This window comes from Pocillopora verrucosa, chromosome 2 (assembly GCF_036669915.1).
Source record: "Pocillopora verrucosa isolate sample1 chromosome 2, ASM3666991v2, whole genome shotgun sequence".
NCBI lineage: Eukaryota > Metazoa > Cnidaria > Anthozoa > Scleractinia > Pocilloporidae > Pocillopora > Pocillopora verrucosa.
The window spans coordinates 15,119,957-15,134,149 of record NC_089313.1 but is presented as its reverse complement, the minus strand read 5'-3'; the positions used below and the strand labels follow the sequence as shown (position 1 = coordinate 15,134,149).

General features: G+C 37.2%; 1 protein-coding gene across 2 annotated transcripts; it reads right to left on the bottom strand.

Annotated features, from left to right (window-relative positions):
- Positions 1 to 6,014: 6,014 nt before the first annotated feature.
- LOC131798579 (uncharacterized) lies at positions 6,015 to 13,667 on the bottom strand. 2 transcript variants are annotated; one of them, XM_059116242.2, is made up of 9 exons: positions 13,515 to 13,667; positions 12,877 to 13,112; positions 12,567 to 12,781; positions 11,894 to 12,014; positions 11,208 to 11,443; positions 10,865 to 11,001; positions 10,163 to 10,280; positions 6,898 to 6,980; positions 6,015 to 6,332 (listed from the first exon to the last, which is right to left on the bottom strand). In XM_059116242.2, the coding sequence occupies exons 1-9, from the start codon at positions 13,550 to 13,552 to the stop codon at positions 6,113 to 6,115; spliced, it is 1,404 nt and encodes a 467-aa protein (XP_058972225.2). In that variant the 5' UTR covers positions 13,553 to 13,667; the 3' UTR covers positions 6,015 to 6,112. The 2 variants fall into 2 exon arrangements, with proteins under 2 accessions (XP_058972225.2, XP_058972226.2); XM_059116243.2 differs by having other exon boundaries at positions 11,912 to 12,014.
- Positions 13,668 to 14,193: the final 526 nt, after the last annotated feature.

The following is a 14,193-nucleotide window of genomic DNA, read 5'->3' as shown; positions in this document are numbered from 1 at the left end:
CAAGGTGACAAACATGCTTCGTTTCTAGATTACTTTATCCCCAAGGTGGCTATATCTACTCTTTGATTCTTACAAAGACCCATACCTCAGCAAAATAAAGCTTCTTTTTAACCCTCTGATTTTAGCTTAAAGGGCAGGGAAATCAAAACTGGCCCGGTGATCCTCCTGTGTGCCAAGAACACCTCTCCTTGAAGAAATTCTTTCAAGCCGAAACCTTGTAGGAAGATACTATTGCATGATATGCTTGTATACAATTCAACAACACAGAAACGATGGTCACCGTAACTCTTTGGGTCAGGAAGTAATTAGTCTTATCATCAGAATGATTTTAGAACAAGAAGGTTCGTATCGGTTATTTCAAACAAGCATCGGAATTCAGACATCTTACAACATAATAATCAGCAAAGCTTGTATAAAATTAAGGCTTCTGAAGGAAGCTTGCTGTTGTTTTTGCTTGCTTGTTATTTTTATGGCACATCAAGGAGTAATGCTTTTGTAAAAGTACAATATGCAGGGAACGATTTTGTGATTTAATTAGAAATTGAAAGATCAAAGGTGTGGCATAATTAACTGACTCTGTGTTTCTAACTTGGGGATTCGAGTCCCCTTTGGTACATGTATACGCTTAAATACCATTCAATCTTGATACCATCGGGTCAAAAAGTGTATTCAGGGTATGGAACTGAGTAGGTTGGTTTCTGATGGAGTAATAGGATTGGCGCCAAAGGTCAGTCAATAACCAACGCGACGTTTTCATGCGAATTATTGTTTTCATTCATTTGTACCCTTAAGAATTGTGTTACTTTATTTCTTATTTTACCCTAAGGACTCCCCCAGTATTTTTCAACAAACGGTAATTAACAGTGATCGATTCAGAGATGAAAGGTCAGTTTGCAAGGCCTTCGAATTCCCCCTGTATACCTCCAAATTCTTGAACCCATCCCTGATGCTGCCGTCCCATAATCCTCTTTGATATTTCAGTTTGTGATAAATTCAAAACATCGACAATGTCATCTTGGAGCCGAAATTTGAAGTCCGATTACAACCTCCCTCTGACTCTTCCCTTTCGAATAAACACCTTTAGCGCAGTTGATTCGAATGCATAAACATAAAAATTGGTAGGGTTGTTTTAGTGCCCGCTAGATTTGTCTGCATAGTAACTGACGCGCGAAAAATCTACTTTTGATAATTCTTTGTCTGAGAGATTGGACTATGATAGGCCCCTCTCCCCCTGCTAAGCAGTCTATTGTACCCCTGAAGAGTGTAAAACAAAAGTCCTCGCGATAATTTTTTTTTGGGTCCCGTTTATTTCAAACTAAGAACCATTTTCTTACTGTAAGTCGCCGGAGCCTGGCTCCTCAGTTGGCGCTGGTTTGCAGCGATGGTAAATAGGAAGTGAACCAATGGAAAAAACTGGCTGACAGGTCAAACCGGATTTGCAACCACACTTGTGGAGTCCCTGAAAAAAATATAAAATAACAGATAAGAATGCCTTGCAGCAAAAAAATGTTAATCATTAATCAGATTACGCTTTTATAATCGTTTGCGTGCCTGCAGAATTTAAGTAGCGATGGGTCATGCAATTTTATCTGGTTTCAGAAACTCATTACAGCAAGCAGAGTTTGAGAAGCTTTGGGTAAATCACTTTTTAAAAACATCTCGATTAGGGTTAGGGTTGTTCGAGGGGTGGATTGCGCCGCACGTTTTGTTAAGACTTATGCGCTCTACGAACAACTAAGCCCCTCTCTAATTTTCCTTGTCCTTGATAATAATGGTATGAATTTATTGCTTTTCCCGCCCTTGATTTTGAAGTATTGGACCCATACTACAACCACTAGCTTGAATCACACGTAACTCGAAATGATTCGCGCGAACATTTGTGAACACTGATACTGGTAAAACTTTGCCCTAGGTTGACGGAAAATTTATTTTTCTGATACGGCAGTCTAATAAAATTTAGGAAGAAATATATGAAGAAGAATTGTCTTTTAGAGGTGAAGTGGCGAAGGAGGAGGATTTCATTGAAAATCTAAAAGATATCAACTGTATTCAAATTATATTGTATTGATTGAACTGATAAGCGATCGAGGATTGCAAACTGAGATTACTGCGAATGATAAACTCAAAATTAGCTTGTTCAATTCCTCTTTTGGGATTTATCTTTACACCCAAAAAATCTCACAAAACTGTCTTCACCTACAGACTTTAAATAAATCACTTACACTTAAGTTACTTGACTGGTTAAAGCCTCTCTTGTTGTGGCATGTTCCAACCACACTGCAGCAGCGTTCGACACCGCAATCCGTGTCCGCGTCACATTTCTAAGATAAGTCGGAAAAGAAGAACAAAAAAAGAGAAAAAAAGGAAGAGTGAAGATGTTTATATCATCAAAGAGCAGATTTATGAAAAATTTAAATTTCTGGTACGTTTGAATTCAGACATTTTGCACTTTTGATTATTTTCGCATCAGATCGTAATGGCGCTTAATGCGGTGGGTTTATGTCACAATCGGTTTCTCACGGTTCCCTCGAGTTCCCTGACAATCAAAGGAAGAAACGTTGACGAGTGTATCAAGCTAGTTTTCGAGTGGTGATCTATTTTAACATGAAAACCCTAAATATCCCTGTGATCAGCAAAAAGAGTTTGAAAGAAGAGAAAATGGTGTTTTTTGGCAGGATTTTGTATGGAGGCAGTAAAATAAAAACTGCTCACCCCGAATATAAATCGCTTTTCTCGCAACTGTATTTTTTTGGTTTAATATATTTCCAACAACAAAAAAGAGTGAGTTGACCAAATTTTAGCCTCCATCATCTATTGTATAGCTAAATCTTATTTCTTTGATATTTTCCATAAGTTTTATTAGAACGCAGGTTCCTTTTAATAATTTTCAATTCTCTAGTTTTTGTTTCAAGTGCATGTGCTTTGATGGTTAAAGAAAGAGGTTAGTGGACAACATCCTCTCTTGTCACGTAAACTTTTTACCATATAGATACGTCCCCTTCTCAAATTAACGAAGACTTAGCAGCTGCAACTGCTTGTTCGCTTTCATTTTCTGAGTTACTGAGGACTGAGTTATGGAACAGATTTCGTGATAAACCAAACTGTTTCGAAAATAACAAAGTGCAGTTGACCTTGAATAGTTTAACAACTGTCTAAGCCGGCCTCATGACTTTTTAAAATCCCAATCGGCCGAACTAAATTTAATATAGGAAATTATTTGTTATGTTTGCTTTCTCATTATTGCTTTTCCTTGATTAAGCTTCTTAAATAAATAAAATTTCTTCTCTTTCAACTAGTTGTGTAATACGTAGTTTTTACACCTTTGGGTGAAATCAAGCCACTTCATTTCTCAATAATGATTTTCCGTTTTATGGTTGATCAGCTGCAGAACCATTCCGGTCTATTTAAGAAAGTGCCACCCATATCTCTTTATCCACAGCAGATTCCCGGCTAGCGCTGTAGCAGAAAAAGGCAACATGAAGCTCGCATTGTCCCTGGCTCTGTGCCTGGCGTTCGCCTTTGTGGTGAATTCCTTAAGACAGGAGGATTTGAGCCTTTTGCAGGACGACTTTGTGAGAGATAGAGTTGAAAATAACAAACGCTTTCTTCTCAAAAAGAGGGTAAGTACTTTATGTTAGCAAAGTTCAACTGGTTAAAGCTAAAAGTTGAATAGGTATGCATCATCAGTAGGAAAGCCATATTCTTTTTGGGGTAGTTTCTTACATAGGCAAACTGTTGTTTAGCTTTCTCTAAATGTAGATAAGGAAGTAATTAAGAGATTTAAAACGGATTATTTAGCCAAGTAAAAGCAGACATGCGTAATAAGCCCATAATAAAACAGAGAGAACTTTAGCTTTAGCGGTAGAACTAGTGCTTTTGGAAGAAATGTTAAGGGGAAAAAAAATTGGAAAAAAGACTTTCAGGGCCTTCTCCTTCTTATCGCTGAATTACTTGAATCAAACTACGACAACTGGAACAAACTTTATTGTCTGTGGTCAACGATTTTTCTGCTTTATTATGTAAGCAAAAGCAATGTCATAATTTTTAAAATTGTAACTAAGTCTTCATGATCGAACGTCCCTGTCTTCTGTTCATCTTCAGTGTTCCAGCGATGCAGACTGTGCGGCGCTTCAGTGCTGTTTCCAAAAAATTGGTTATACCAAGTGCTTGGCCAAGAAGGGAGAGGGCAGGATCTGTCATCCTTCCTCTGTAAGTAAACCCCTTCTGTCAGTCAACGAGTATGTAGCTTTTCACACTCGATTGTGTTGTCGGTTTATCTTTTGGCAGGTGGAAAATAATTGTTTGTAGATTCGGATCTAAAACATTTCTCCTCAACAGGAGATTGATTAAAAAGATACTACCAGTTCGACTTGTTGGTAAGGTAGTTCTCCTTTACAATACGGTTAATGATAACTGTAGAAATCTTAAGATAACGTTTTAATTATGACCATTATTCGAACGGGGATTCCAAAGTAAGATGATTATCTTTATATCACTGGGCAAGTGTTTAAATTAGGCCAAATTTTGATGATAACGCAACAAAAAAAAATGCAAAAGAACGATACCCTAAGAGAGTTGCCTAAAGAACCATCTTTAAATGGGCCATCGGCCAAATTATGGTGTGTCCCGCCAAGTTTTTCTTGCAGCTCAAAGATAGAGTATTCACTGATAAGTGGTTGGAACTCTTATTGCATCGGTTAGATTCCTTTCAAAACACTTTTCCACGTCCTTTTCGAAAGGTAGTAAAAAAAAAATAGAAAACATCATTCCAACACGTTGAGATTGATTAAATCAGAAACTACTCTCTCACGCCTGAAAAAGCTTTAAATGACATAGTTACAGTTCTTTTTAGCATGTTTGTGTTTTCCTTTAAACAGAAATGCTTTAGGAAATGCCAAGACGGACTGGAATGTCAACGGAGTTTCGGAATCGGTAGTTTTGCTATCTACAAATGCGCTCAGCCAACGGAGCCAGGTTCTAGTAATGTGAATTGCTAGCACAGGATTTGTGACTTTTTAACTAATAAACGACTTGTTAAATCTTAAATAGTCATTAAGAAAATGGATCGTGTATCTTCTCTTCGTCGAACTCGTCACACATCTAGTGCACTGTGGGAAATTCAAGAAAATGAGCATCATTCCAGTTGTGGTGTTCCTCCTCGACACCAGTCTCCAGAGGATCAGTAATTTGTGACGGGTGATTCATGTTGGTGTATCGTATACCCGGATATTGTGTAGGACATATAACGAAGAGTCGCCCATCTCAGGCTTTAACCCTGTAATGTTTATCCAGAAACGTGTGTTATGTCAATAATAACCTTGGAATGGGGTGTAAGGCAAATATCGTAACTGTCGAAGAAAATTAGGCCTCCTCTGCAACACATAAACGATCATCGCAGGTGCTTGGCTATAAACGCTCCGGGTGTACCACTGAGTTTTGCTCTAACGTCATTAATATGAAGAGCTTTTAAAAAAATGGGACACTTCAAAAGTTACCGGAACGCGGTGATATGCAGGTTCTGGCACCGTAGCCGGTACATTTTGTTTCTCTAGCAGATAGCTTTATTAAAGAATTTTCAAAACTTTTGAAGCCTCCATCTTGAGATCTTGAGTGAAAGCAGAACAGTCTCGTCTGAGTTGCTGTTGTTACTTTATTTTGTTGTTGTTATTTTTGTTCTTTTGCAGTAGAATTTAGTTGCTAAGATAGCTTTCAGCAATTTTAGTGCCGTCTTTCACTCACAGAATGAAAGTGTCACTACAACTTGATATCTAAGCGAAGCGCAAATGAGAGATATCAACCAAACGGGGAATCAGCTGAGAAGACACAAACAAAAGGAAGTGAACAAACAGCCTTAAAGTATGTCCTTCTCCAGAATATCTAACATTAGTGCATACCACACAAGTGAATAGTGCTTTTCGCGGGTGCTGATTGGCTAATTCGGAAGCGGAAAGCAACTACTATTCACCTCCACTTCGGTGAATAATTGTTAACCGTATTCATTTACAATACGTTGATTTTTCGGAGATTTCATTCTTAATGGACTCTCTACTAGACAAGTCATTTAGTTTGGCAATGGTTAACTAGATGAGGAGCACGAAGAGTTTATTTACAATCAAGCCGACATGGTGTTCATTTCAATTACATTGTTACTAAGAGGGGGCCCAACTATTTTCTTATACAGCGTATAAAAATTCAGGCATACTACACTTTTAAATCTGGAAATCAGTCCTTCACTGGAAGCAGTGTCATCGCCTGTTTCGGATTGTTCTATATTTGCCTCAGGTTCTTCTTCATTTTTCATGAAGGCCCCACGACACATGGGGCATGTGTAACTGAAATCGAGAAGCATGTCACGTCAGTCATCCAACCGTTTTGCTCTATATCTTGGGTCAAGAGAGCTCGCAAAAATCAGAGCGCGTAATGATTAACAGATCGTCTGAGTTATCACAGTCATTCAACTACGCGTTTTTCATGCAGATCAGTAATCAATAAACTCAGAAAATGAGAAAACAAAAGTTATTTAACTCAGATTGTTTGTAGTTTTTCCCATCAAAATCTTATGCATAATATATCGAGCGTTATAGCTTTCTTGTTTATGATGGATTTGTCTGCCACAAGGTTGCTATATAGAAATCCTATATACCACTTTTCTTTCTTTTGCAAAATAAAATGCTGATGATTAGGATGTATTGTAGCGGTATCAATACAATAAATTCGCAAGTATCGGTCGAGATAGTAAGATGGAACTTATTATACAGACCCAAGTGTGTTTCGATACTATTCATTATAAACGCAATTGACTTAACAGGCAGCTGTTTTCTTAAAGTAAGCAGGTTTACTAACATCATGATGCCGGTAGATTGTTTCGCCCTGGGAAAAAACCCGATCTTTCCCTACCTTCCTGAGAGAATAAGCTTTACACCACAATCCTCATGTATCATATGAAAACAAGGAAGAATGACTGCTCCTGAAAAAACTTCCTGGGAGGAACAAAACAAAACTCGAGTTAAAATTAAAAAATATCCACAACGGAGTGGGCAAATATTCTTGTTAGATTTAGTTAGACGATTTGCAAACTGAATCTAATCTAAATATATCTATATTCATTTAACGAATAAATTCTAAGTTACTGTGCGTTTGTTCATCGATGATAATACTACTACTACTACTACTAATAATAATAATACTTTGATTATTCGCTATTTACATAGAAAAGATTAGTAGCGCTTTACAATGATTCACCTATGAAACTATTCCACAACAATCTGAGCATACCATGTAAAATGTAGATGAGATTTAAAATAAAACAAATCAGATTAAATAACATACTCATAAAAACTTAATAAATAAAATTTCTGGTCTAAAACGGTTAAAGAAAAACCTGACCAAAAAGTTAGATCTTAAGATTGCGTTTAAAAATTGTCGATAATGGGATAGCACGCAATTCAGCGGGCAAACTATTCCACAAAGATGGCGCAACGGCATAGAGGGATCTAGCATCAACCGTAGAAAACATTTTCTCTTTAGGCGGCTGCAGTAACAAGGTGCCATTGGATCTAGGATTGTGAGGGGACTTCGGCCTAAGACTAATTAAATCACTAATATACAGTGGTGCTAATCCATGAATTGCGTTAAAAGCTAAGACTTATATCTTAAAATGAAGACGCACGCGTACTAGCAGCCAATGAAGATCCTAAAGTGCTGGCGTAACATGGGAATGCTTGCCGACGTTCATAGCAAGTCTCGCTATTGCATTCTGAATATGTTGTAATTTTAAGATCTGTGATTTAGGTAAACCATACAAGAGACTGTTACAATAGTCTAAGCGACTGGTATTTAAATCCATGAATAAGTGTTAATAAAGAATCATGAGAGGAATACTCCTTAATACACCCAATGTCATGTTAATGATAAAAGGCTGCATTACAAAATTTAGTAACATGCGTTGGCACATTTAAATGACTGTCAAACCACACGCCGAGATTTCTTGTACAAAATGTCATGTTCACCAACAGTAATACTACTCGTAGTATTAATCTTAATCAGTTGCGTTCTCTTTCCTATCAATAAAAACTCCGTTTTACCGTCATTAATCATTAATCCCTACTTTATCATTTAATTTCTTAAATCGTTAATGCATCTATTCACGGCGCTGATAGCTTCATTCCGACTGGCATTATTATCAGGTTTAAAACTAAGGCTTAGTTGTGTATTAGTATAGGTAATCACATGATTTCGAGTGCAATTTGGAATAAATAAGCACGAGTAAATTTTTCAAAGACTAACAAAATTGCACGAACCCGTAGGGCGAGTGCAATTTGTGGTCTTTGAAAAAATTAACAAGTGCTTGTTTGTTCCAAATTGCACGAGAAAAATCATGTGATTACCTGTTAATAATATACATGGAAAAATACGAGATGGTCTATCATAATTAAACATAAGCAAAGCGCGCATCAAGTGCAAAAAATTATTTATTGAAACCGTGTGTTCGGTCAAAACAACTGCGTACGATCAAAACAATAATATGCAATGATATCTTCGCATCTTAAAATTTAAGGTACAAAAAAGTTCAAAGTCCGGCTAAACAGTTCAAGGAATTGTTCAGTCTGTGTCCGAATCACTTTTGATGAAATGGAATCGTCGTTTCCGAGGTTTAACCATGTTTGTTTTTAATTTCGGCGTTGGATCGCTCGAGCAAAGCGTTAAGCCGGGTCGGCTCGTAATTTTCGATTTCCTCGGCAATTCCCTTCTCTAAACACCACTTTTTCCAAACCGACAACCAAAAAGCAGTGCCTTTTACAGTGTTTTCATTGTTTAAGCTGTTTTTCAGCTGCGGTGGCGAAATAAAACCTACTTAAAACGCCGGCCATTGTTTCGCTCGCAAATTTTCAAATTTTCAAATTTTGTTGCGACATCCAAGGCTCGCATTTGATTGGCTATCTGTGAGTTTCTTTGATTATTGACCAATCAGAATGTCTGATTTGTTTCTTTCTTTGCACTGAATTAACCCTCTTCTGCACTCAATTAACTCTCTTCTGCACTGAATTACCTGAAAACTGCATTTATCTTGACCAATCAGAAATGAGTAATTTTTCCATGTATATTATTATCAGTGAAACAATGCATAGATGAAAGATGTGGCTCAAAAATTTTAAAAAGATTCGATGTATAGATAACAAATAATAAAGGTCCTAAACATGAGCCTTGCGGAACACCACAGTCAAGACCACATTGGTGTGACATGATTGTACTGACTTCTTCCACATAGGTAGGACTTAAACCAATCAAGAGCCTCTCCTCAGATACTCATATTAGCATAAAGACTGACTTCTTCCACATAGGTAGGACTTAAACCAATCAAGAGCCTCTCCTCAGATACCCATATTAGCATAAAGTCCTTGCAGTGGTACATTGTGATTAACAGTGTCAAAGGCTGCACTTAAGTCGAGTAATACCAGTAATGTAATATGTTGTGAGTTCATTGCAAGCTAGCAGCATATCAGTTTCTGTGCTATGGTCTTTTCTGAAAGCAGATTGGAACACGGGGTGGGTACCATTTACTACAATACGTTCATGTACCATGATTGAAGATAGCTCTTTTGGTTAGTTTAGAAACATACTGTAGATTGATGACAGGTTTCTAATTCTTAAGAACCAGATCCAACCCGAGTATTTTTAACATGGTTTTCCAATTATCTGCAAACATACCTGACTTTAGGGACAAGTTTATAATTTTCGTGAGAACAGGAAGAAGAACTTCAATACTTACAAACATCAAGAAAGTTGGCATTGAGTCAAGATAGATCACAGATGATGTCAAAATGTGGTAAAAACATTTGTTCTATTATTAAAAAGACCCACAGTAAAAAGTTGTTGGTGGTGATGTCATTTATGCGTCTGTACTCCAATACACCATACAAGTAAGAAGCAATCAAAATGGTCATTCAGATCATTAGTTGAGGATATGAATTCATGATAGTTTTTATGAAATGATAGCCCCTCTGAATGCAATAGACTTTCAATTACTTGAATTTTGTTTAAGGTTATCCTTGGAGTCAAAGTGGAAATTCAAGAAAAATTTATTCAAACGGTCAATCAATCACTTAAACAATATTCCAAGTTTTCGCAAATAAGCGATTGTATTAAAAGAAATGTCACCTACCTCCAAGCATATTGCACAAGGATCGTGACCTCTATTGTCAAAACACTTATGATCCTTCAGAGACAGTGGCATACAAACATTACACGTGTTGCAATGGAAGTTTTCTTCCTTGTTTAACCTTCAAAGATTGGAAACAGAGATAGTGACTAATTCAAGGGATGCATCGTCCTTTAACAATAAGTTAAATGACAAGGCGTCATTGAGCATAGAAAAAGATTATGCTAGCAATGGAAGAGGAGTTAAAGGGAGATGAGACTAAAGATGACGTGACAACATCTGCGAAGATGATGATGATAATGAAGGTGATAATGATAAAGGGTGTTAGCAATGGTTGTAACCATGATGAAGATGTTGGTGAAAAATAATCTAGTGAAGATAGTTGGAAAAGAAAGAGAAGAGGAAGGAAGGAGTGAAGAAGACCTAACGAGGACCAACAAGAAGGACTGGTGCCAAAGGCAACAACGACAAAAAGACTCACAACAAAAAACATAAAAAGGCAAGTAAAAGGAAGATAAGGACAAAAGAGGAAAGCAAGTCATTCAACATGAAAAGAAGACAGAGAAGGGATGAAGACAACATAGAAGACAGGAAGAGGGGTACAATGATGTTACGATGGTGGTGGATATTTCGATACGTATCCGTACAGACGAAAATCTGATTGATGGAAATATATATCAAAGAGAATTGGGTAAACTTAATTACCTGCATACCCCGCACGGACCACAGTGGTAAGGGTCTAGTTTAACACTTCCACTACTTTCGATCAAAAGTTTACATTCTGGACAGAAGTAACTGGAAAATGTTTTCCCGCACGACCCATTTTCACACTTCTGACAAAACTGTAAGAAAAATTGTGTTGGTATCAATACCTTAGATAAAGCAAACAACCAGAACAAATAATTTTACAGTGTCAAAGTGAAAATCTAGTAAAGTTGATGGCCTGATAATAGGATTACAATTTCACTTTATATATCTCAAAAATTTTTCACAAAAATAAAAAAGGGCCGTAACAAGAGGGGATAAATTGCTTGATTACAGAGATCACCTTTGACTGTATGTGGTCACATGCTATACACTTTAGGCGACCTCCGTCTCGTGATGTAACTAGCACATGCTCCTTTATAGTGACCGATGAGAGTTGTAAATTATCTTCATCATTTCCTTGCATCATACTTTTTCTGACGCGCATCTCTTCATTATTCTTCAATTGATTTGATGATCCATTGGTAGTATTTAGATTTTCTTCCTCTATGTCACCAGTCGATGCTTCATCTTTTAAACCTAAGTATTTTATTATATGATTGTCTTAAGATATCAAATATACAATAACAGAGCAGTCTGTACTGTGCAAGAAATCATGACTTCTAGAGTACACGGTGAACTGATAAAAACAAATGTATCACTGACTCCATTATCAGTTTCTTGTTTTGTTTTGTCTGTTTTGCCTTGTTATTTATAATTTTTTGTGGCTTTTTTATTTGTTCATTTGTTTTGTGAGTTGAAAGTACACTTAATCTGAAGATTCAGAGTACATCTCAACAGTTCTGTTATAATAGATATACCTAATGTGGATATACTTATAATATTCAATTCCCAAAGTTAGAAATTTTTCACCTATCTGAGGTCAGATTTTTTCCCAATAATATATCAAAATGTGCTCTAAGTTTCTTTGAAAACAGGAGTCACGAGGGAATGAAAGGAGTCAACCTCTATTTAAGGTTATTTATAAACCTTCGTGTTCTCTGGCACCTTCTGCTGCTTGGCCAGAAGATATCGCACTGGAAATGCTTGTTTCTCCATTGAGTTGTGACAAGTTTTCCTCTATGTTAAACGAAGTTCCCTCTGCATTACCCTTCATGTTATGTAAGAAATAAGAACATTATTATACTTAGAGCATTACCAGTAAACTAATTTAACAACCGTGGTGACCAAGTGTTGATTAGTCAAACTCATTCCTAGTGGTGGGACATTTTGATTTCTTAAGCTTGGATGTGCAGCCTAGGATATCTGAAGGTAAAGAGATTATAGCCATTTATTTTCGGGGAGGGGGCCGGGGGACATTAAGAAGTGGGGAGGAGGGAAAGAACACCATACAAATTTGAGAATTTTTGAAACGATTAACCATGAAAATAAACTTTACCATAAACACCGGTGAAATAAGCAAGATACATTCACATTCTTGCTCATACGTAAAAACTGCCACTCCATTTCAGATTTAGCCCCTAGCCATAAAGAATCGGGGAGACGCCCTTCAACATCAATCTTGAACATGTATTGTGTTAATCTATTCATAATTTCAGAAGTATATAACCAAGTGTTAAGTTATACGCGTCCAATTATGCAGATAGGTTGTTCCAAGTAACTTAATAGCTCCTTTAAATGGCATTCAATTATTGAAATTTACCTTTCCTTTTACTCCCCAAGGAGTAGTGTTTTGTTGAGTTTGTTTGTTTTCTCTGCTCACTGAATATTCTTCCATTCCTGACGAAACCCTGTCGTTCCTATTTTGCAAGGATTCGTAGTCGGTGGCTGTTTCGGGGTTTTCGCCATTGGGTGCATCTGAAGTTTTAGCTCTTAACTCCATTTTGGCGTCATCAAATGAAACACTACATGGGGTAGCTATAGTCGACAAACGATGTGAGATATTAAATAGTTGTCCAAAAAAAAACGAATAAGGTTCAAAACTGTTATACAGTCTTTACGTAAACTTATACCTTCGAGCTCATGGCTAATTCCAGTGGCATTTGAACTGCCCTCTCCCAAATCGTCTCCTTCTTCTTCTATATCACTCTCCCCGAAATTATATTTTGAATTATCCACTATTGATTTGTCATTCTCTTGCCTTTTCAAGGCGTCATTGTGGCATTTGTGGCAAGGATACCACTCACTGCAGCATGCGAAGTGAATCAGACAAGTGTTCCGCTGGAAATGTGGGCAATTGAAGGACTCCCTAAGAAAATATGGGAATGAACAAAGTTAATATTAGGGAATATTTCCTGAGAAATAAATGAGCGCTGAGAAAATATTCTTTGCGGAGTCTCGTCGCTATCTGAAACTTTGACAAGTCGAATTTGGTCGCTTCAAGAGAACTTGTGCTCACGTACTCTTGATCGCCTCTAACAAATGATGTTTATGCTCAGAAACATACATTTAACCTTAGAATGTATTGCTAAAAAACTGAACTGAAATTTTTTCATAAAAACGTGCTGTTTGAAATGTATTTGCTGAATGACTAAACTGAAAATTTTTTCATTGAGACGTGCTGTTTGAAATTACAGCAATTTAAATTATCATCGTAAATGAAATTTCAACGGAATGTTTTAGAGTGTTTGTCAAAGAAAACGTAGACTACCTGATGCGAGACTCAGGCTCTCCGTGTGTTTTCATCATCCAGCTCTTTCCTTCTCGTTTCCTACGACGGATTTGTGGAACAGACAAAGAGAAAGTGAGGCGATGGACTTCGAACGATGATCATTTACAATCAATTAAACTCGGGACTTTCCAGGAACAAAGGGACTTTCCCGGAACAAGGGACTTTCCCGAAAGGGAATTTTCCCAATCTCCAACTTCCTGTTTTGTAGACTACGGAACTGGGCTCATTAATTACTTCTGCCGTGATTCTGTGTAAGACATAGATGACTCTCAAGCATACTTCGTTTTGTTTTCACATTTGTTTCTGGTTTGATCTTTTTTGTCTTCCCAAAACAAGAAACGTTGAGAACGCCTTCCTACATGAAAGGGGAAAATCCCTGGTTGTGTTGTTTACGGAAGTGAGATATTGATTCGATCTTTTTTTTTAGCCAACTCAATATTATTCAAATTTATTTCGGGCTCTCAGTGTGTTTTAAATATCCAGCTCTTTCCTCTTCGTTTCTTACGACGGATTTGTGGACCACTTTAACAGACAAAGAGAAGGTGAGGCGATGGCCTTTGAACAACGGTCATTTGCAATCAAGTAAACTCGGGACTTTCCCGGAACAAAGGGACTTTCCCGAAAGGGAATTTCCCCATTCGCCAACTTCCTGTTTTGT

Coding starts and splice junctions, on each gene's coding strand:
- LOC131798579 (XM_059116242.2), bottom strand. CDS start 13,552: ATGATGAAAACACACGGAGAGCCTGAGTCTCGCATCAG. Junction 12,782..12,876: donor AATTAGCCATGAGCTCGAAG/GTATAAGTTTAC, acceptor TGTCGACTATAG/CTACCCCATGTAGTGTTTCA. Junction 11,444..11,893: donor AGGTGCCAGAGAACACGAAG/GTTTATAAATAA, acceptor TAAAATACTTAG/GTTTAAAAGATGAAGCATCG.